At 38.6% G+C, this 21,899-nt stretch overlaps 1 protein-coding gene across 1 annotated transcript in view; it reads left to right on the top strand.

The window, feature by feature from the left end:
• Positions 1-21,899, top strand: part of LOC137239342 (discoidin domain-containing receptor 2-like) — a 500,380-nt gene that overhangs the window by 359,974 nt on the left and 118,507 nt on the right. Inside the window, exon 14 of the mRNA XM_067764529.1 lies at positions 8,892-9,054. Coding sequence (XP_067620630.1) covers positions 8,892-9,054 — 163 coding nt within the window. The remainder of the gene's footprint in view (positions 1-8,891; positions 9,055-21,899) is intronic.

Genomic DNA, 21,899 nt, shown 5'->3' with positions numbered 1-21,899 from the left:
TTTGAAGCTTCTAGCCGTAAAAAAGGGGTACAAATGACAGTTTATATGAAGTATATAATATATATACCACCGATATCTATGATTTTTTCAGACAACAATATATGCTATATACGTAAGCATTTTGTGAAATTTGAAGCTTCTAGCTGTTAAAATGGGGCCGAAATCGTAAAAAAAATATATATATACTATATATACCATCATATATATATTATATATATCACCGATCTCTATGATTTTTTGACACAACAATATATACTATATACGTAAGCAATCGGTGAAATTCGAAGCTTATAACTGTTAAAATGGGGTAGAAATTGCGCAAAGTTTCTTATCTGAACAATCGGTTGTATGAGATATATACTATATATACAACCGATCTCTATGATTTTTTCAGACAACAATATATGCTACACACGTAAATATTCGGTGAAATTTGAAGCTCCTGGCTGTTAAAATGGGGCTAAAATTTGCGAAAATATATATATATATACTATATATACCACCATATATATACTATATATACCACCGATTTTTATGATTTTTTCAGACAACAATATATGCTATATACGTAAGCATTCGTTGAAATTTGAAGCCTCTAGCTCTTAAAATAGGGAAGTAATTACGAAAAGTTCCTTATCTGAACAATCGGTTGTGGGGGATATATACTATATATACGACCGATCTCATCAATTTTTTCAGGCAACAATATGTGCAATATACGAAAGTATATGGTGAAGTTTGAAGCTTCAATCTGTTAAATTGGGTAAGATATTACAAAAATCCTCTTTTTCTGAAAATTCGGTTGTATGGAGGATATATGCTATAGTGGTCCGATCTGGTCGGTTCCGACAAATGTCTAATCGGACACCCAAATACACCCGCTCACCAAATTTTATCAAGATATCTCAAAAATTGAGGGACTAGTTTGCATACAAACAGACAGACGGACAGACGGACATGGCTAAATCAACTCAGCTCTTCAACCTGATTATTTCGGTATACTTAATGGTGGGTCTATCTATTTTCCTTTAAGGACTTACAATTTTCGGTTTCGCGACGAAATTAATATACCATTTCATTTTCATGAAAGGTATAAAAAAATGTTGCCTCTTGCTATACATATTTATCTACATTATGTACTTTCACAGAATAAATTACATATGTAGAAACTTATCATGCATAATATGCACATACATCGTCCCGTTTATTCGTTAACCTCGTATCTACAAGTGACACATTTTCGGTAAAGCGAATATGGTTGCCACACCATGTTTTCATTTGGGACAAAAATTCTTCGAAAAAAAGGACCAAATTTTTTGTTTTATTTTATTAGTATAAAATACGAAATTTTAGGATGTTTCCATATACAATTTTACTAAACATAGTGAAGACTTTCCTTTAATTCAAGCCTAACAAACATATATATGTGCATGCAACCAAAAATGATACTATATTTTGATATAGGATAAGTCTATGTCTTCCACCAACCAAACGTTGTGAACCTAGTTTTGGTCACAAAGCTCTTGGTTCTAGCATTATGTTGTTGATTGCAATGAAATAAAATGTATAGTGCAGTTAGGTTTTAGTAAGAAACGGTTCAAAATTTGCCTTCTGGTGTTGCCGTACTATGTGTGAGGAAAACTCAGTAAATCATAAATGAAACTAGGCAATTTTGTTAGTGCTATTTTTATAGATGCTTACTTTTTCCCTTAACATTTAAACTTCATATCAGAGCCTAGATTCAGTAAGTGTGAGTTTGGATCCCAGGCCTCAGGGGTTCTGCTAGCACGTATAGGAATAATTTTGTACAAAACATTTGTTCCGAAATCAAATCTCTTTTGCATTTGCTTCTTTCTGTCTTCGAGTTAAAATATTTCTTGTGCCAAGATACTTAGTTTTAAATTACCTTGCGTGGTTTAACACCACAATGGTCCTGGAATTCCTTGAACTCATTGAGCTGGGTGTGAAAGATTTAAATATCAAATTGCCAAAGGAGAAGTAATGCATAGAATTTCTTTGTAAAAGTTTTGAAAGTGTTAGGCTCACGGCAGAGTGCTCGCTATAAGCTATGCTAGGCGAGAAGCAATTTTTATTTTCATATATTTTACATAGTGTTGTATAACCGATCGAAATATCTATCCGTTATTAATATTATTATAAAACAAGAGTTTTTTTTTAGTCGGTTATTTTATCAACAATTAACGACAATGTGTTTGCCAACACTTTCCTTTTTAATACCTGGCATAAATTATATCCTAGGTGAAATGTTATTGTTCTGGTACATTTTACTGACTGAGCAATTTTTTTTGGTGAGAGTTCCATTGAAGTAAATTAAAAATTATATGGGGGCTAACGAAGTGTGGCGAATTTGTGAGCAATATTATGAATTTTTACCTGAGTGAAAAAGAAAGAAAAGTACCAATCGTGGCTACTGCTTAAAACGGACCAAAATTGAAGAAAAGGGACCAGCGGATCAAATGGGGTTGAAACGACCATTTTTGGTCCAAAGTGGCAACCGTGAAAGCGAAAAAAACTACCTTTCAAATTTCACTTGGGCCAGAATCGCGAATAAAAGCCCTGGTAACGATATTCGGTTACATAATGTTCTGGGAACTATTTTACCGGTAACGCTTAGAATCGGGGCGTAAGAGAGGAGTTGGTGCCTTGTTAGGGTTTTCTCGTAAAGTAATATACTGGATCAACATAACTGTAGTTCTTTACATGTTTCGTTATGTTCTGTTATGTCATGTCAAGTTTTCTTCATATCTATTGTCGTCTGTGCTCATAATATCACGATTTGCCTTACCATATCTTGTCATGTCAAACTTATATCTTCGGCCAAAAATACTTCCAGTAGAGAAACTTTGGTCAAGGCTTTACAAATATGTGAGAACTATTTTTTCATAAAATTGATGCGGGTGATACCTTCATACCGACCCACAACCATCCACTTTCACCATACAAAAAGTGAGTAGATGTGGGGCAAAAAGTGGTTGTTGTTGTTGTTGTTGTAGCGATAAAGTTGCTCCCCGAATGCTTTGGGGAGTGTTACCGATGTGATGGTCCTTTGCCGGATGCAGATCCGGTACGCTCCGGTAACACAGCACCATTAAGGTGCTAGCCCGACCATCTCGGGAACGATTTATATGGCCACATTAAACCTTCAGGCCATCCCTCCCTCCCCACCCCCAAGTTCAATGAGGAGTGGTAAGATGTTTCTATCGCAAATACAATGTTTAATAGGATTAAATAAAGAAATTAAAGTTGTTAAAAGATCTTGCATACATAACAATAACAAAACAATAAACACACACAAAAGTTGCATATCATCGACTGGATAAAATAATGTCGTATGTCACTTGTGAGTACATATAACATACGACAATAATTTATCAGGGTGACGCTATCAGAAAACTGTCGCAAAACATAGTTAGTGGCAGAAAGTGGCAGCTGATATTAACACTTTAGAATCTTAAAACTTTTACTAATAATAGCATATAAGTCCCAACGTGAGGCTCGGTGAGGAACCCAACTAAAACTTTTGCTGAATTTGAAATATTTGTGCAAATAAACACTAATAAAGGCACTGGTGAAATTTTACATAACAAAAAAACACAACAAGCTAAAGACACTAAGATTATTTCGAAATGAAGTAAATACCTTTGACTTCAATGTTCATTTTTATTCGTTTCAATACAATAATATTTTATGTATTTTTAAATAGCTTAAACTTGCACATTTCGTCACAAACTTTTCACTTTGATTTTTTTTATTTTTGGCCTATCGATTTTTAGGTAGGGAGTACTAAAGTGAATATCAAAGGTTTTTAGAAAATCTTTTGAGATCTTTAAAGGAGGGAGTCTCAAAGGATTGTAGACAAGCTTTCGCAAAATCGCAAGAAAATCGTCCGAGATCCTTAAGGTAAGAAGTTCCAAAGTATTTAAGACAACCTGCCCAAATGTTTAAGGAAAGGAGTTCCAAAGGATTTGAGACAATCTTCCAAAATCTTGATGAAAGGAAATCCCAAAATATTAAGACAACCCTCTGAGATATTTAAGCGAGTCTCAAAGCTCGTTGCATACTGCTTTATGTTAAGGATGCACAGTACCGACCACTGTGCATCCTTAACATAAAGCAGTATGCAACGAGCTTTGAGACTCGCTTAAATATCTCAGAGGGTTGTCTTAATATTTTGGGATTTCCTTTCATCAATTTTCCTTTCATCAAATTTGTTTGCCTAAAATCCTTTGGTGTTCTCTTCCTTAAAGATATCGAAAGGTTGTTTAAAATCCCTTGTCTACACTCCCTTAAGCTTCCGGTCCTTAAAAATTTCGGAAATTTTTTCAAGGTCATTTGGAACTTCCTCATTTAAAGATTTCGGAAGATTGTCCAAAATAAATAGTTTGAGAATTCCATCGTCAAAAATCTCGAAAGATTGTGTAAAATCCTAAGAGACTACCTTCCTTAAAAATTTCGGAAGGTTGTATACATTACTGTGTGACTCCTTTTCTCAAAGATCTCGAAAGTTCGTCTACGACACTTTGAGACTCAATTACTTTTAGATCCCGAGGGATTTTCTAAAATCCCTTGAGACTCCCTTCCTTAAAAAAGCCACGAAAATTATCTAAAATGCTTTTGGACTCTTTTCCTGAAGTATCGCTGAAAACCCTTTGAGACACTCTTCCTTAAATATCTCAGAAGGTTGTCCAAAATCATTTGATACTCCTTTCCTTAAGGATCACGAAAGATTGTGTAAAATCCTTTAAGACATCCCTCCTTAAAGATCTCTGAAGGTTCTCCGTAATCCCTTGGGACTCCCTTTCTGGAATTTAAGTGAAGGTTGTCTGAAATCCTTTGTGAAACCCTTGCTTATATATCTCTACAGGTTGTCGTAAACGCTCTGATACTCCCATCCTTCAAGATCTCGAAATATAGTCCAAAATTTTCTCAGCCTCCAGTCCTTACAGATCTTGGAAGACAGTATTAAATCCTTTGGGGTTCCCTTCCTTAAAGTTTTCGGAAAATAGAGTAAAATCAGTTAGGACTCCCTTCCTGAAATATCCGTTAAAGTTGTCTAAAATCCTTTGGGACTCCTTAATGATCTCAAATCGTCTTTAAAGATCAAGGAAGTTTGTCTAGAATCTTTTAAGACTTCCTTATTCAAAGATCTGGGAAGTTTGTTTAAAATCATTTGAGACTATGTTTCTGAAAATCTCGTAGTTTTGATCGAATTTTGTGCGACATGGGTCACAGATATTCTACCTTTTATGTACCTACCTAAAAGGAGGAAGAAAAAGTGTAACTCATATATTTCGAATAGCATCCCATCGAGCATTAAGTATCGCACCACGAATTGGAATTGGATTAAAGCAGGGATGCACCTTAACGTTAAGCTAAATCGTTTATCAAAAAATTTCCACCGTTTCTGTTTAAACACTTCGAAATATTATCGATAAAGAAATTATCAAGATAAATTGTATCTCGTTTTTAACCGAAACGAAAAGCTTTCGTTAACGTTAAAAACGTTAACAAAAACGTGATACTTTATGTTTGAATTGTGCTGGCAATGCTATAGCCATGGTGAAGCCGTAAGGTGGTAACAGGGAGCGGACATACACACACAAACTCCATGTAATTTGTTTGTGTAATTCGTTGGTGGTAATGTCAAAAATACTCTGAGAAATGTTCGTACTGTCAAAATTCATGAGAAAAGTTGCAATCAGCTTGGCTAATGCTTTCACCTTTAATGACTCCGCCATCAATCAGCTTTGCCAGCATAGTTTGAAATTAATAATCAACATAAACGATTTGATTTCGTTTTGATATGGTAGAAAACGAAACAAAATCATTTCGTTAATTTGACGTTCTTAACGTTAATAAACGAAACGAAATGACTTTGTTTCGTTTATTAACGTTAATTATCGTAACGAAATGATATCGGTTCGTTGGTTAAGCATGCCTGGATTAAAGTATGCATAAGCTCAGAAAAAAAGCAGTAAAAATTTCAATCATCATAATGTCAAATGATCACATATCTGTCATCCGTATAACTTTACTGTTATTAATCCATTTGAAGTGACGCCAATGGCTTAATTTTTTTTTTTTTTTTGTTGGGTTATTCCAAGGGAATGTCAAATTCAAGTGGAGAGTCAATAAACAAATAACTGAATTTTTTTAAAGATTTAAGAAAGGGGATGAGTTTAGAGATTGACTGTATGTATGTATGTATGTATGTAAGTGTAAGTGCACATGTGGGTGTATGAACACAAGTGAAAGCGTATCCAAAAAGCATAAAGCAAAATAATTTTGTTCTAGTGAATCACTTTAGTGAAAGTGAAAATATGCGCAAACATCCTGTTCCCGCTTCACGTATGAAAAATTCTCATATTTATATGTGAATGAAAAAACAAAAACCCTGACACGTGTCAACTTCAATGGCAATGTTTGTCAGACAAAAACCGTAGGAAACTTGATAGAAATTTCGAAAATTTTGCACTTAAGCACTTGTCAAGATAGACAGATATTTGTCGATGTTTTGTAATTTAACGAGATTCCTTTTCATTTACTACATATGCATGTACATACGAGTATGTACAGAATATTAGGTCCAAGTCACATTCACTGCTTACGTATCTTCGAGAAGAGTAGAGAAGGGAGCTCATTTGAAGTATGGAGATGATATATTAGAAGACTGAGTACATTTTGGGTCTTTGGATTCCAGAAAATTTATAACTACGTATATTGTAGCGATTATCTAGGAATGATTTTCCGTCAGTTATGGCGTTGCGCCATCTTCAGTCTTCGGTTTCCTTCTGAACACTGAAGATAATAATAAATAATTCTGACCCTGTCGAATAAGTCAGCCATAAAGGATATGTAACGATTATCAGTTAACCTGTGTCATATTTGATGTGAAATAACACTGAACCATCTTCATGGTCATTTGTTAAAAATGGTGTAAATGTTGAAAGGGATATCAGAAGATCGTTCGGAGCATCAACGCGATTAATCGACTCAATTTCAGATTGCCCATACTATTTTCCTTTCGCCTAAACTGATTTAAAAAGAAAAGAACTAGAACTACTCTACGCCGAACTTTTTTAATAGAATTTTCGGGCATTATTCCTATCAGCCAGCATCTGAAGTTCCTCGCACTCATGCCGTTCGTCCTCACGTTTTTCGCTTCTAAATAGGCGTTTTTCTTTGTTCTTCGCGTCACGTTAACGCTCCACTCAAACTCACATAATTCATCTTTAAATTATGTACTTTCAAAAACACTTTAAAATAAATTTCATAATTTCCAACATCTTCGAAAAGGAAAAAGCCAAGCCTCAATACACTACTTTTCTGCAAACAAACAGCTCACTTGCACACAAATTCAACACTTCCACGAACGCATGTCAACCTCAAACTCCACTCAACGCTGGTGCAGAGCTCTTGAGCTTTTATATATGATATTTACTTTTCAGCTGGTTTGATGTGCCAGTTGTTGATTGCATGAGGGATTTAATGCTTTCATTTTTGGTTTACTACTGTTTGCCAGAGGGTTAATAAGTGAGTGCACGTATGTGTGTAGGCACATTAGGGTGGTCCTTATAAATCAAATAAACGATTTGCCAGTCTCCTCCTTCAACGGAATGCGCAGTTCAAGACGTATCACGTACAAATTTATGTCCTCATTGGAGACGCTTAAGGGTCCCGCATAGGGGTCAAAGAAAAAGTTTCGTATGGAGACGCAAAAAATTGAAATTGCATTTTTTGATTTTCAATAGCCAAAATCAGTAATATTATAGGTTACAATGTAACATATAAATTTTAGTCTTGATTGTATGATGTTTAGGCGTGTTGTATAGGGGTCAAATCGCAGATTACCCTATGAAGACTTATATATGAACATCTTAAATTTAATGACCAACACTCTTTAACCGTCTCCAATCGGGAACTTGGTATTATCATCTGAAGTGGTGAGACTGGAAAAAGTTATTAATAATAAGAACCACCCTAATGCATGTATACCGGAAATAAGAGCAAGCACTCATACACGAGCTACACATGGATGGGCCAAAGTTGTCTACAAACCATTCCCAAGCGGAAACGACCCCATTGACCACTTCTCGCGCAAACCAAACAACCACATGCCATTCGCCTGCTGCTATTTGCCGCTTACTGCCACAACAAAAACAAATCGTATTCAACGTAAATAAATGCGTTAATATTGGAATATATTTTTGTTGTTTGTATTGATTGCTCGCAGTTGTTTTCTTATTTCATCATTTCACCGTCACGTCTGTCATCTCAGTTCGGTAGCTTTTGCGCCGCCCAACCGCCAGCTGTCGCCCTTGCTCTCCTGCTCTTGCTCCGGGCGACTGTCAAAAAAGTCTGACTGCAACATCACAAGCTTTGATGTGCTAATACCAATATTACCGTTAGCATATAATGGCTACACTTCTTAATCCATTTGGTAGCATTTCGCCTGAAATACTCATACAAGTGTGGAACGAAAGGGGACGCTTGTGAAATGAGGGTTCAAAATGCGCTAAATTGCCGTAAGGCAGCAAAATTGAAGCAGCAAAGCAACAACCACGCGTTTTATTGTGTTTTTGTTGTTGTTTTTTATGTATTCCATTGTATTTGTTTTTTATTTGTTTATTTAATTTTTTGATTTGTTTAATGCTTTTATAACTGGTTTTTTTTTGGTACGACCTTTTATTACAAAAGCAAAACAAAAAACCCATAAAATGGTTCTTCGTCATTTTTAATTGAATTTTCAATTTTGAGTGCGGTTTCGAGTGCAACTCATATGATATTCATTTACAATTTTTTTTTCTATCAATGCTTCGATTGCATTTGTTTAAATTTGATCTTCTTCTTATTGTATTTTGTATTTCCAGAAGTTGCATTATAGGCCCGGAATTAACGATAAAAGTTTGCTCCATTGGCACTGTGATAAATCGTATCGCTTATGCGGCCGACTACTGTCAACTGGAGGGTACAACCGGACGTCAAACACAACCGATGCCCGTACGTTGGATGGCCTGGGAGAGTGTATTGTTGGTAAGTGTAAAATAATTTGAGTATGAGCAGGAATAACTGATTTTAATTGGGCGCACCTCATAATACAGGCTCTCAGAAATCTCGATAGGATACAATCCAACCAGACCAAGTTTTGTAAATTCTTTACTCCCCGTTTATATACACTTGGTAAGCACAATTAGGTAAGGTTTAGGTGGCTGCCGCTGCGGCTTTCATAGGGCGACATTAGTAAGTCTGTTGCAAAACCACTAAAGGTCACCCTTACCACTATCAACGAATCATTTTGAAGTCATGATAAAAGATACCAAGTTTCTTATATCAATCTTCTGAACTTGGCGTAGATTATCCCGATATAGAGCTCCCAGACAGCGCTACCTGGCTTCACTTAGCGCCGTGTAGTTGAAGAAGAGGTTATAAACCATTTCCCCCCCCCCCCCCCCCCTTCGTTGTTTTTGCAAGTTCTACAGAGTGAAGGAATCTCTTAAGATCCAAATTGGCCAGAATTGCTTAGATGTCCGCTACCCTGGGGCTTGTAGCTATTTATCGTTGGCTTGACGACAGATATACTCTTTTAGCAAAAGCTTGCATGTGGCAAAGGGTACACCTAAGCGTTCTTTGTCGGCATGAAACTGCTAGGTCGTTCCGTTCCGTGCCTAGCAAGTTATACAATTACCCTCAATGCCCGGTGTCCAGAAATCCATATAAGGTGTGCACGATTCTGCTCGTCGATCTTCTGAAGAGATTGGCGACAGTTAAATGTTAGTTTATAATTGAATGAGTAAGAGTCAAGGGATTTGATTTCCGTTTAGCTAATTTCCCTCTCATATCTAAACTGCGGCTTCCTTAATAACATATAAATCTGCCTGGAAGGCAAAACAATGACCAGGTAATCTAAAAGAGAGTTGAAGGTCCCGGTCCTTTGAATAGAGCCCTCCTCCATCTTTACCATCGGTGTATATGCAAAGTCTGCCATCAACAGTGAAACACCGGCCCGAGTCCACCTAATCATCCCTGCTGGGAAAGTTTACATGGAAGATATAATTGTTTGGTGTGCTGCAGTTTTCTGTGGTTCTTGTAGTAGTATCATTAGGTGAATCCTTTAAACGCAGGCCTGACGCTGCGGCCGCTTGGCACCTTTCTGAAGAGCTTAACTTGACGTTTTCCTTAGGGCACGACTCGTGCCGATTATGCTATGAAGATCTGTAAACGGTGTCTCGGCTGATATTTTTCAACGCGTTTTCAATATATAGGACGGCCACAAGACAATAATCTTTTTCTACCAAGGACGTTTCAACAAAAGAAACTAAGTTATACGCGTTTTGATAGCCAGATATGAGATTTCTATTAATAGCGGGAGTGAGGAACTTGCGAATTATCCCCTCCAGAGTCTTGAGTGCAAAGTACGAAAGACTTATCGGTCTGTTGTTCTTTGGCTAGCAATGAGATGCGTTCACAGCCTTAGGAATGAAAATAACCACGGCACCTCGCCACACTAGTTTAGAGCCAAATAACCCCAGCTCCCTTAGAAGGTTTAAATCTTTTAACTGCCCACTTAACCTTCCCCCTCGGTTCTGGGTATGTTTACAGCCAGACGGAAATGGTGTATCCATAATTAGCTCAACAGTGCCCCTTATTTACTTACCCGGATACCGCCGCAAATAGGTTCTTTGAAAGCAACCACATTACCCTTGCAGTGTCGTCGACACTCTCGACCCCGACTCAGCAATATCCCCACTAACTTCTCAACGCTCAGGGCTGTTTTTTAGATCTATGCTGCGATGGCTTAATTTATATTGGCTGCTGAGTGCTGATAATATTTATATCATTTTCTTTAACAAACACAGTCTTTTCTGGCAAGCCCCTCATCCATCTGGGAATCAGCATTAACAGGCAATAGTTTTGACCTTAAATGCAAATTCGGACTTAGTAGACAGTTTAAAAATATAAAAAAGCCTCTTTCCGCGAACAAAAGTCAAGGTCTATCAGTTTCTAATCATACCTGTATGATTTGAAATCAAATATGGTGTGGAGATAAGATTAAATGGCCCTTGAGGGTTTCAAGAGATCTATGCTCCCTTCCGCTATCGAAGAAAGCTTTACGATGCGCCCAGTTTTACTCAGGTAAGAACGTAGTGCATGTATCCAAGTCTCACAAAGGCCTTCCTGGCTAGGTCCAGAATTTATTCCTGTCTACACCAGAATTTGGCAATAGTAAAAAAAGGAGACCTCCACTGAGTAACGAAAATCAGGGGAGCAAGGATTTACTTCTCTACGTGCTCCCAGTTAGTGTCAGTTATTGCGAAGGAGTTAAGTGCTATGACGATTAAGTGTCAACTAGCGATGCTCAGCGAAAACTTCAAAAGGCAGTCGGCTTCTACAGTTAAATATGCGAATTGAGTGGAGTATGTAGCGTGAACCTGATATTGGATAGGCAACTTGTTGCTGTTGTTCTAGCAGTGCTTCGCATCATGCAATAAGTGCGACCACTCTATATTATCCAACGGGAGTCCAAGGAAAATTGCAGTTTAAACAGGGGTGGACCAGAGTGGGAGGGGTGTTAGTGGCGTTGATTCAACATTGCAATTAAATAGATGATCGGTGTTATGTGAGGACACATTGCAAGCAGGACATACATACATATATTATGTATGCCGGGGTTGGTGCTAGATAATGTGACCGCCTTATTTGCAACCTTCTGCTAACATTCGAATCACTAAACTGTTGAATAAATAACTCCACTATTCAATAATGCAAAATGGCCTTTATTAAAGTACTTCAGAATAACACTACTACTGCTCGCCAGATAGCGTCTTAAATTAAACTGATTGTCGTGCCTCTACTGTTGCTGCCTTTTATACTGTCTGGTTTCCTCGTTGCATAGTTCTAGGTTTTTCTATTCTAGAATTTACTAGTTAGTTATCTGCTATAAAATTACTACGTTTATAGCTTCTCATATGCGCGTGTATTTGTGAGTGATACTTGCACAAACCATTGCCTATTTTTGGAAGCATCTCAGATATATGCATGTGTTTGTGCGTTTTCTCTCAGCTGCTTGTATGGCCATATGGGTAGACATAATGATTAATTTGTTGATGAGCATACAAATCACTGCTTAGTATCGCTTAGAGATGACAGTACCCCTTAGTGTTGCTAATATTCGTAAAATTAAGTAATAGTTTAACCTGTTACAGTATCCAGATCGAAGTTAAGCTAGACTGACGCGCCTCTCCCTCCTCTCTGGCACAGATGTCCGGCGTCTTTTTGTGGATAGACGGCAACTTAGCGGCGCTAGTGGATATCTAGAAAGAGATAGAAAGTTAGTTTATTTGATATCAATGTATATTGTACCGATAAAGAGGTGACGAACGCAAAATGCGCTCTAATTAATCAATCAAATGGATGTGTGAAATGGAACTCTTGAAATGTTAATATGCCCACCTGATTATATAACAAAGTAGTAAAAGCCACTGTCAAGGCATTTGCTGTTTTAAAATTTCCAATATTTAACAATTATGACTTTTTTTCAATGAATGTCAACGAAAGTCCAACAACTTAAGTTGCGTAACAAAAATGCAACGTGAAAACTAAAAGCTTTTGCCAAACTGATAAAAGAACATCAAAAAAGTGTTCAAATTTCCAAACATTGCAGTGTACATAATTTTCTAAAGCAAAGTGACCGCCATTTTACGCTTCTCTGCCGCTTTTCCACTCCACGACTCTCTGCCGTTCAATATCACACTTCCGTGTTGTAGTAACCGAGCAAAGTATTAGCGTAAAAAGTTCCACACTTTCATTTACGTTCATAATTAAAAATTAATGAAGAAATTTATATAAATTTCAAAACTGGGACAAAAATAATTGGCTTGTAACGTTACGGCTTGCTGCTACTGTCCCATGTACTTTGTACAGGAAGGAAATTGTCAATATGCGGCATTGTCACAGCACACAAAGCTCGTGCTGCTCTGCGCTTTAGTAGGAGAAGAATACAACAAACACAACTTCTGGTATATGTACGATTTGTATCTATTTTTGCTTAAAATGGCAATAGTTTGCCAAAGTTGTTTTTAACGGTGTACAAGTATGTGTCGTTGTGAAAACTATTAACTTGTTAGAGAAATTATTAGATTGCAACTAGAACTAGTGTTAGTACTACTTACTGTAGGACAGTATTGTCCAAAATACTACAATACTTTATGTGAACACCTGCTTTTTTTATTTACAATGATTTTTATAAGTCAAGAATCCACAAAGATCATAATCCTTCTTATCTGATTAAGTCAAGTTGCTACTTCACGTTTTAGGAATTCTCAGCAACAACCTTAACCGCCAACAAAGATTTCATGACGATCTATATGAGCTTTTCTAAAATATCAACATAGTCCAGAGAACTAAAATGAACGGCTACCCTAGGCTGTAAAAAAAGATACTAAAGTGCATTAGACATCATTATCGGCACGCAACTATGGAAGTAGATAAGTATGGAGGCCCCACGCCGGTTAAAAGACCAGGTTAGGTTAGGTTGAACTGGCCGGTCCATGAGGACCTCACATAGTCTGAATAAGTCCGTAGTGTTACCAGGAGTTTGGTTTAACGACCAAACTGAAAAACCCTATCAAAAACCAGGACCTATGTTATAAAATAACTCCGTCCTCTTGGCAAATACTAGAAACTTCCTAGGATTTTAGCCACTTGCTGCTTCTAGATCAGACAGCTGTATCACTCCTAATAGCTGTAGTCTTAGCCTGGCAAGCGCAAGGCAAGAGCACAGAACGTGCTCGATCGTTTGCTCCTCCAACCCGCACTTTCTACATCTGCTATCACTGACCAAGCCTTATTTAAAGGCATGTGACGCCAGAAGGCAGTGTCCAGTCAGAATACCCCTCATGAGTCTACAGTCCTCTCTTTTTAATGATAGAAGCAACTTTGTTAGTCTAAGGTTGTAAGACCAGCACATAATCTTCGACACTTTACAGGCCCGCGCTTGAACCCACGCCTTTCCTGCTTGGTCGATCATGTGCACCTCTCGCCTTCGCTTAATTTCGCCCAGTCTAATTGGGACGTCTACGGAGCAAGCTTCAAGCGATGCGCCCTTTTTAGCTAATTCATCCGCTTTTTCATTCCCATCTATTCCCATATGCCCTGGGACCCAATATGGATGTATGCTTCTCCCTGTCCCGATTCTCTCTAGGGACTGCTTACACTCTAACATGCATTTAGATGCTGCGATATGCGAGATTATTGACTTAATTGCTGCTTGACTGTCAATGTAAAAGTTAACACGATTGCAGCTTGGGCTATTTCTTCCAGGGTTTCTACTGCTTTGGTTACGGCTACTATTTCCGCTTGGAAAACGCTACAGTAATCCGGCAGCCGGTAGAATCTGTTTATTTTCGGATTAGCACAGTATACCGCAGACCCTACTTCGTCCACTACTTTGGAACCATATGTGTACACATGTATCGCCTCGTCCGCCATTTGAGCACACTTGCGCCAACCGTCCACCTCTATTGTGGCCTTAACATCGCCCTCGAAGCGCAGATAGGGAATCAGGTAGTCTGTTCGTTTTGTCATTGATGACGCTATACTACTATGGCCATATGGTCGGCGCTCAAGCTGCCCCGAGGCACCGAGCATGGTTGCAGTTGTTAACGCTATGTTCTTTTATACCAGGTCTACAGGTGGAATGTGCAGAATGGCATACAGTGCAGCTGTCGGGGTTGTTTTCAGGGCTCCCGTAATGCTAAGCATTGATCTGCATTGAGTCTGCATACCCCCTCTAATATTTTGAGGTAGGTTGCTTTTCGTGTGGCTTTCCACCAAACAAGAACTCCATAGTATAGGAGTCCTACTTACAATCGCTGTAAAACCCAATGAGAAAGAGAGGGCGATAAGCCCCACGTACACCCCAGCATTCTTTTACATGCATAAAGTGCCGTTGAAACCTTCTTCACCCTCTCCTCCACGTTGAGCTTCCATGTTAGCTTACTGTCTAGGATGATTCCTAGATACTTTGTGCAAGGTTTCTCCTGTAGGGTCACCCCTCCTAACTTAGGCCTGATCCAATTTGGGACCTTGTACCTCTTTGTAAACAAGACCATATCCGTCTTATCCGCGTTGACTTTCAACCCGACATTTGATGCCTAGGTATGATAAACGCCAAATCCGCGCGCGCTAAGTCCAGAAACCTTTCCTCCCGATGAGAGCCAGGCCTCCTGGATCAGCGCCAAGTCAAACGAACCCTCCTCAAGGGTTAGGAGGAGTTCGCTCGACGCCACTTTACTGTGCTGGAGGTATATCTGTAGGACTCGCAGCACCATTGGGCTGTTTGTCCTCCAGCACCTTCGTCGTGACGTCGTCGTCCTCCTCTTGCCCTTTTGGTTTAGAGTGTTCGAAGCCCCCTTCAGCCCTTTGTAACTGTTGCGCCTGGTGTTCCTCTGTGCGACTCACAGCACCATCTGGCTGTTGGTCCTCTTCTAACACCTTCGTGGTGACGTAGGCTACCTCCACCTGTCTTTTTTCCCTTAGGCTTTTGAGGTCCTTTTCGCCTTCGCCCACTTCCAGCGTGTTAGGATTTACATCCTCGGGACTTCTTTTCCTGAGAAGACCAAGTTGAAAGTGATTTGAGTTTCCATAGTCTTCTCCTTTTTCTTTGTGTAGCGGTAAGGAGACTCCACAAGTGTTTTGTGTAGTTTTATCGCTGTCTATAGTCCTTTGCCGGATATTAATCAGCCACGTTCCGAAATGGCACTACTGTGGGTGTTTCACCGAAACAGATTTGTTTGCAGAGTAAATTGTTAATATGAAAATCGTTCCAATATACATAGATATGCGCTGGGCATTCGCACACTAGGTATTCCACCGTTTCTTCCGGTCCATTACAATTTCAAGTGCGACTTGAGCTATTGCGTTCCAATTCCAGCCATGCCGCGTGAATCCCAGGCTAATCAAATTTTATGGTATCGTTGCTGGCCAGTGAGTACGATGGGCTACCAGAAAAGACAGCTACCCTGTTACCGATACTTTTCGAACACAACAGGACTTTTCATGCATCCCGGACAGCAATTTTCCTATGGGTTAAAGATTTCTAAGTTGCCACTGAGCTAAGTAAAGTCCGGTTGTTTGGTCATTGAGTACACGGGGTAAACTTTTGCCTGTCGTCAGTCCTACTAAGTACAACTTGCCGTCATCACAGAGCTCGACATAATTTATTTTGACTTCCTAAAGGATGGTAATTGTTTAATGCACCCTACTAACGGCATTGTCATATCAGGTAGAGAGATACGTTGTTGTTGTTGTTGTTTTTGTTGTTGTTGTAGTTTATTTAATAATTTGGGAAAAATTTAAACAACGTGACATCAGGACGGACAAGGCGACAGCTGTTTCGATTATACCTTGTAAATCTCTTCAAAGCCTTTTCTCCCGGGAGTGGGAGTCGAACTCGCACCCCTACGATAGTTGAAATGGTTGTAAACGCATTCAGCTACGTCATGCCTGTTGTGAAGTCTTTCCCAATTGCCTTCTTTATGCATATTTTAATCTTTTACACATTGCATACTTCGTATGCAATTATGTGTTAAAGCTATGCTTGGTACGGCGGTTTTCAAAGAAACTTTGGTTTTTGTTGCTGTTTTCGTTCTATTTATAGAACTACAACGAATTAACCAATTTTGTCTGTTTGTATGATTTTTAATAATCGGGGATTGCCCATATTGCTTTTTTTTTTTTTTTTTTTTTTTTTAAATGTATGAAAACATTTATTTGAAGCAATTTTTTTAATTTTATAATTTATTTAATAATTTGGGAAAAATTTGAACAACGTGACATCAGGACGGACAAGGCGACAGCTGTTTCGATTATACCTTGTAAATCTCTTCAAAGCCTTTTCTCCCGGGAGTGGGAGTCGAACTCGCACCCCTACGATAGTTGAAATGGTTGTAAACGCATTCAGCTACGTCATGCCTGTTGTGAAGTTGTAGTGTGTTGTAGTGATAAAGACACACCCGAAGGCCTTGGGGAGTGTAATCGATGTTGATGGTTCTTTGCCGGTTGCAGATCCGGTACTTTCCGGTAAAAACCACAATTAAGGCACCAGCTCGACCATCTCGGAAACAATTTAGTATGACCACATTAAACCTTCAAGGCCAGACCGCCCTCCCACCCCCTACATCCATGAGGAACTTGGGGACGCCAGAGCCTCGGCTGTTAAAGTACCAGGGTAGGTGAGGTTGACAAGTGGGTTGGAGAAGCTATATTTTGCGCTGGCAACTCCTTGAAAGGGTTGCGCTACAAAACCCCTTAAATCAATTTGGTATTTTAGTCGCCTCTTACGATAGGCATACCTGCCGCGGGTATATTCTATGCCTCTCTCCCGCTGGGGATCAATGTAGTTTACAGAGTGCATTAAAAATAAACATGCAAGTAAGTTAGGATTGTGGACTTGTCCTCTTCGCCACTCTCCTGTAGTGCATGGTTGCTGCATTTACCAGAAGCGCTGCCCTAATTTCTCTTCAGTATAGTGCACTTCAGCAATGTTTCGTCGCTTTCCATACGCTCCTCGACACATTAGTAAAGAGAACTGACATGGTAGCTTACTTAAATTATACTTAAGCACAGCCAAGGCTTTTCGCCCCAAGCACTAGCAGTAGCTGCTCAGTGAGACTCCCAGATTCCGTCTATTTGATAGCAATGTTTTCGTAAAGGTAGCAATAGAAGGATATAGAAGCTTTCTTTAAATTTAGTTTCAGCTTCTGCATACTAGTTCAGTACTAGTATTGCTAGCGGGATTTGCGGCATGGTATGCACTAGAGATGTTACGGAGGTTCGATTTAAATTAAAAACATTTAACAACTTCCATTTGATTTTGATTTCTGAATCAATTGCTGCTTGGCCTAAAATCGGACTTAGTGACAAATGGTAGCAAGGTACTCCATTAAGAAACTGAGAAAAAACCTTTTCGTTCAAAAGCCTTATTTGAGCCTATTCGGACAAAATATTTATTTTTTTTCATTCGCAATAAGATACAAGGAAGACTAACAGCAAAAGAAAATAAATAATATCAAAACAACACAAATAAAATAAGTAAAAACAAATTTTTAAGTTGAACGGTTTTATTGAAAGCAATACTTACATGAAGTAATAATAATATTAAAAGCTAGAAAATAATTAGGTAGGTCCTAGGTACTATCCATCACACTCCGCATCAATCTAGGGCGTTGCTCAGACAATTAAATAAAAGCGTGGACGCGTGAAATTTCTAAAAATGTTATTAGGGTTCAGGTGGTCTTATATATGACTATCAATAGAAATTTGACGCGTCCAACGCTTTTATTTAATTGTCTGAGCAACGCCCTAGATTGATGCGGAGTGTGCTGGATAGTACCTAGGACCTACCTAATTATTTTCTAGCTTTTAATATTATTATTACTTCATGTAAGTATTGCTTTCAATAAAACCGTTCAACTTAAAAATTTGTTTTTACTTATTTTATTTGTGTTGTTTTGATATTATTTATTTTCTCTATTTAATAGCCTATTATTTCTCATTCTATTTAGTTCATTTAGTGACTCATTATTACAAGGAGTCTTTCCTGACAATTTGTTACAATCTAAGTCCTCAATACATAATCCTTCCAAAGACTTTACTTGACTCTGCGCCACGTATGCTTGTCCCTCCTCCAACTCCAAAATATTTTGATGTCACTTCTACCGGACTGTATGAAATATCTGTTCCAAATATGAGCCAAATCGGACCAAAAATACGATTTTTGTGAATATATCGATCCTTGCGCCACCTAGCCGCGATTTTTTTTTTCATAGGTCGCTTTTTATTCTTGAATGTATTATGCGTTCCAAATATGAGCCAAATTGGCCCAAAAATACGATTTTTGTGAATATATCGATCCTTGCGCCACTTAGCGGCGATTTTTTTCCATAGGTCGCTTTCTATTCTTGTATGTATTATGCGTTCCAAATATGAGCAAAATCGGACCACAAATACGATTTTTGTGAATATCTCGATCCCTGCGCCACCTAGCGCCGATTTTTTTCTTATTATTGCATTGTCATCGGGTTCTGAACTATATTCCAATTTTCAAGCTTGTAGCTTATCGCGAAGTTACTTAAATTTCAATTACAAAATTCGTTCACAACGGCCGTGCATGCAGCCGTGCGGCCTGGCCTGCCTATCAAGTCAAGCTAAATAAAACCGTTTAAAAATCATGAAATATTATAAAATCCGGTACCGTTCCGCAAAATTGGCTTTCCTATCATCCCTTGTAAGGAGTTTAAAGTATACGGTTGTGAGTGAGTGTTAGTTAGCCTTTCATATATATGTATGTGTATGTGTTAGTGCGCGAAAGTTGCTCTATCGATAGTTATGGTTGAACATTCTTGCTATTTAAAACAAAAAAAAATTATGATTTTTAATAATTTTCTATTACGAAGATTTTATATCAGTGAATTTCATGGGATTAAAACTTTACTTTTAGATTATAAAAAAAATCTACGAAAAAGGTTGCAAATGTTTAACAAAAATGTGGCATGCAAGTTTTAGTGAAAGTTTTTCATATTTAAATTCAAATGTATGAGGCAGCTAATGAATTGAAAATTTAATGTGTTAAACGTTATGAGAATTGTCTAAAGGGAAGTAAGAATGAGCATTAAAATGCATTGAAAATTGATAACTCAGCTATCACAAAATAAAATTTAAGGCAATTAAATCTGGTTGCAGTGAAGTTGCATCGGTGGTGCAAGGTTGGGTTAGGTTGAGGTGGCTGCCCGGGGGCACACTTAGGCCACTAATATTAGGCACGTTGTGATACCACGAAAATACACCGTTACCTTTCGTCCTCGAACCATTTTGAGGACCTGATAAAAGCTATCAGGTCCTTGACATCATTCTCCACAACCTGGTTCAGATTATTAGAAATGGAGCAACCATAAAGCGCTGCCGTGTCCCGCTTAGTGCCGGGCAGTTGCAGATGAATTGAACCACCACTTTACAACTCCTGCAGTATCGACGATAAGGCGCTCCTAACCTTTCTGCATGCCTACTGTTTAAGTGACTGAAACTATGAACATTTTTCGTTCGTTCGTTTGTTTAGTTAGCCATTGAGTGTGCTTGTAATTCTCAACTAGTGAAATATTCTAAACACATGGTTTAAATTTTTTATCCCAAAGCGGGGGGTTTTTCAAAGCAAAAACAGGTGGCTCAACCCGCAGCCAATACCTTGGGGGCCCAGTGCTCGCCCCCAATGAATACATACAAGACGGAACAGGCACATAGCGACCTCTCTCTAAATAAAATAATAAAGAACCCACTGAAATAACAAATAATATAATAACAAAAAAACTATTCGCCCGTCGAATCACCAAAGCTTAGACACCTACCTATAAGGCAATGGCCAGTTAGTGCCCAGTGTGGAAGTTGTATCCCTTCTTAGGTTGTACACGTGACGGGATCTTTTGGGGCCCATTTAGGAAAGGTTTCCTTCGATGTTCGACATCCCGGTGTTTGTAGCCATCTTTCTTCGGCTTGACGGTGGGTATGTTCTTTTAGCATTAGTTTGCATGTGGACAGGGGCATACCTAAGCGTTCTTGGCCGGGAAGAATCTGCCTGATTGTACCCTGCCTAGCGAATTCATCTACAATGCAGTTTCCCTCAATGTTCCTATGTCCAGGAACCCATGCGAGGTTTACACGGTTATGTTGCATCGGTGGTGCAATGTGGCTCAGGTTTTTTTTTTTTTTTTTGAGAAACAACCGTTGGTGTGTTATTAATTTGTTATCAAAGTGTTAACAGTTTGTTATCGATCAGTTATCGGTCTTTTATTGGAGAGGTATAGACGAGTAATTCATTTGGTTATAAACTTGCTATCGATAATAATTCTTATCACGAAGTTAACGATTTTTTATCCCCGTGTCATCGGTTTTTTATAGAAAAGTTATCGATTTACTATCGAAAAGCTGACTCGGCGATGCCAAAGTCGATAATTTCACTTTCGGTAATAAGGGGATAATAAAAATATTATTTGATATGCGCCTTTTACGACAAGCATTCCTTACGCGTGGATATTCTAAGTCACTCAAACCGCTGAAACTGTCGTTGAAAAGATATGCCCTTATTTTCATTAACATAGCCAGGAACGTATCAAATATACCCGCTACTACTTCAAAGGCGATTTTAGATCAATACAGAATAGAAACTCTGAACGAGAGGAAATATGGACGCTCCCTTCAGTGTTCTAACTGCAACAGTGCTAGGATATCCTGGGATACCACTTCTTTTCTATAAAGATTGATATGTGTAATGTTGCGTATCAATATTGTAAAAATATCGAAGTACATTTGCGGTTGTATCGCTGTAATAACGCTGTACTTTACCTAGTATGCTCTTCGCTTAGGACACCTCACTTACCTTGCACCCCATCAGAGCTCCGTACTAACACACCACTTGTTGGCTAACATTTTTTATATGCATACAATTCTATATTTTCGTATCACTTTATGCGCTTTATTTAGCCTCTAGTTAGTCCTATATGGAGCGTGAAGCCGTGTGTAGAAGTAAATGCAAAAGCTTCTGAGCGCCTCACCAGGGACTTGCCAGAGCGATTATTTTACATGTGGCTCAAACAGCTTACTAATTGCGGCCAAGCATTCTCTGCGTAGCCCATGAACATTTATTCAGTGGTGTGCTAATGTGATAAGGCTGCAACCTGGCTGACATAATCGGTTAGCTGGGGGATTTTATCGGCTGCGTCTGACCAGCACAAGGTGCTAGCGGTTGTCTGTCTTGAATTAAGCAGCTCGCTAACAAACATACAAGTAATACCTTCGTCCCCGCTGATGACGTTGTGCTTTGGAACGTG

This window comes from Eurosta solidaginis, chromosome 2 (assembly GCF_040869045.1).
Source record: "Eurosta solidaginis isolate ZX-2024a chromosome 2, ASM4086904v1, whole genome shotgun sequence".
NCBI lineage: Eukaryota > Metazoa > Arthropoda > Insecta > Diptera > Tephritidae > Eurosta > Eurosta solidaginis.
This window is presented reverse-complemented; position numbering and strand designations above follow the sequence as displayed.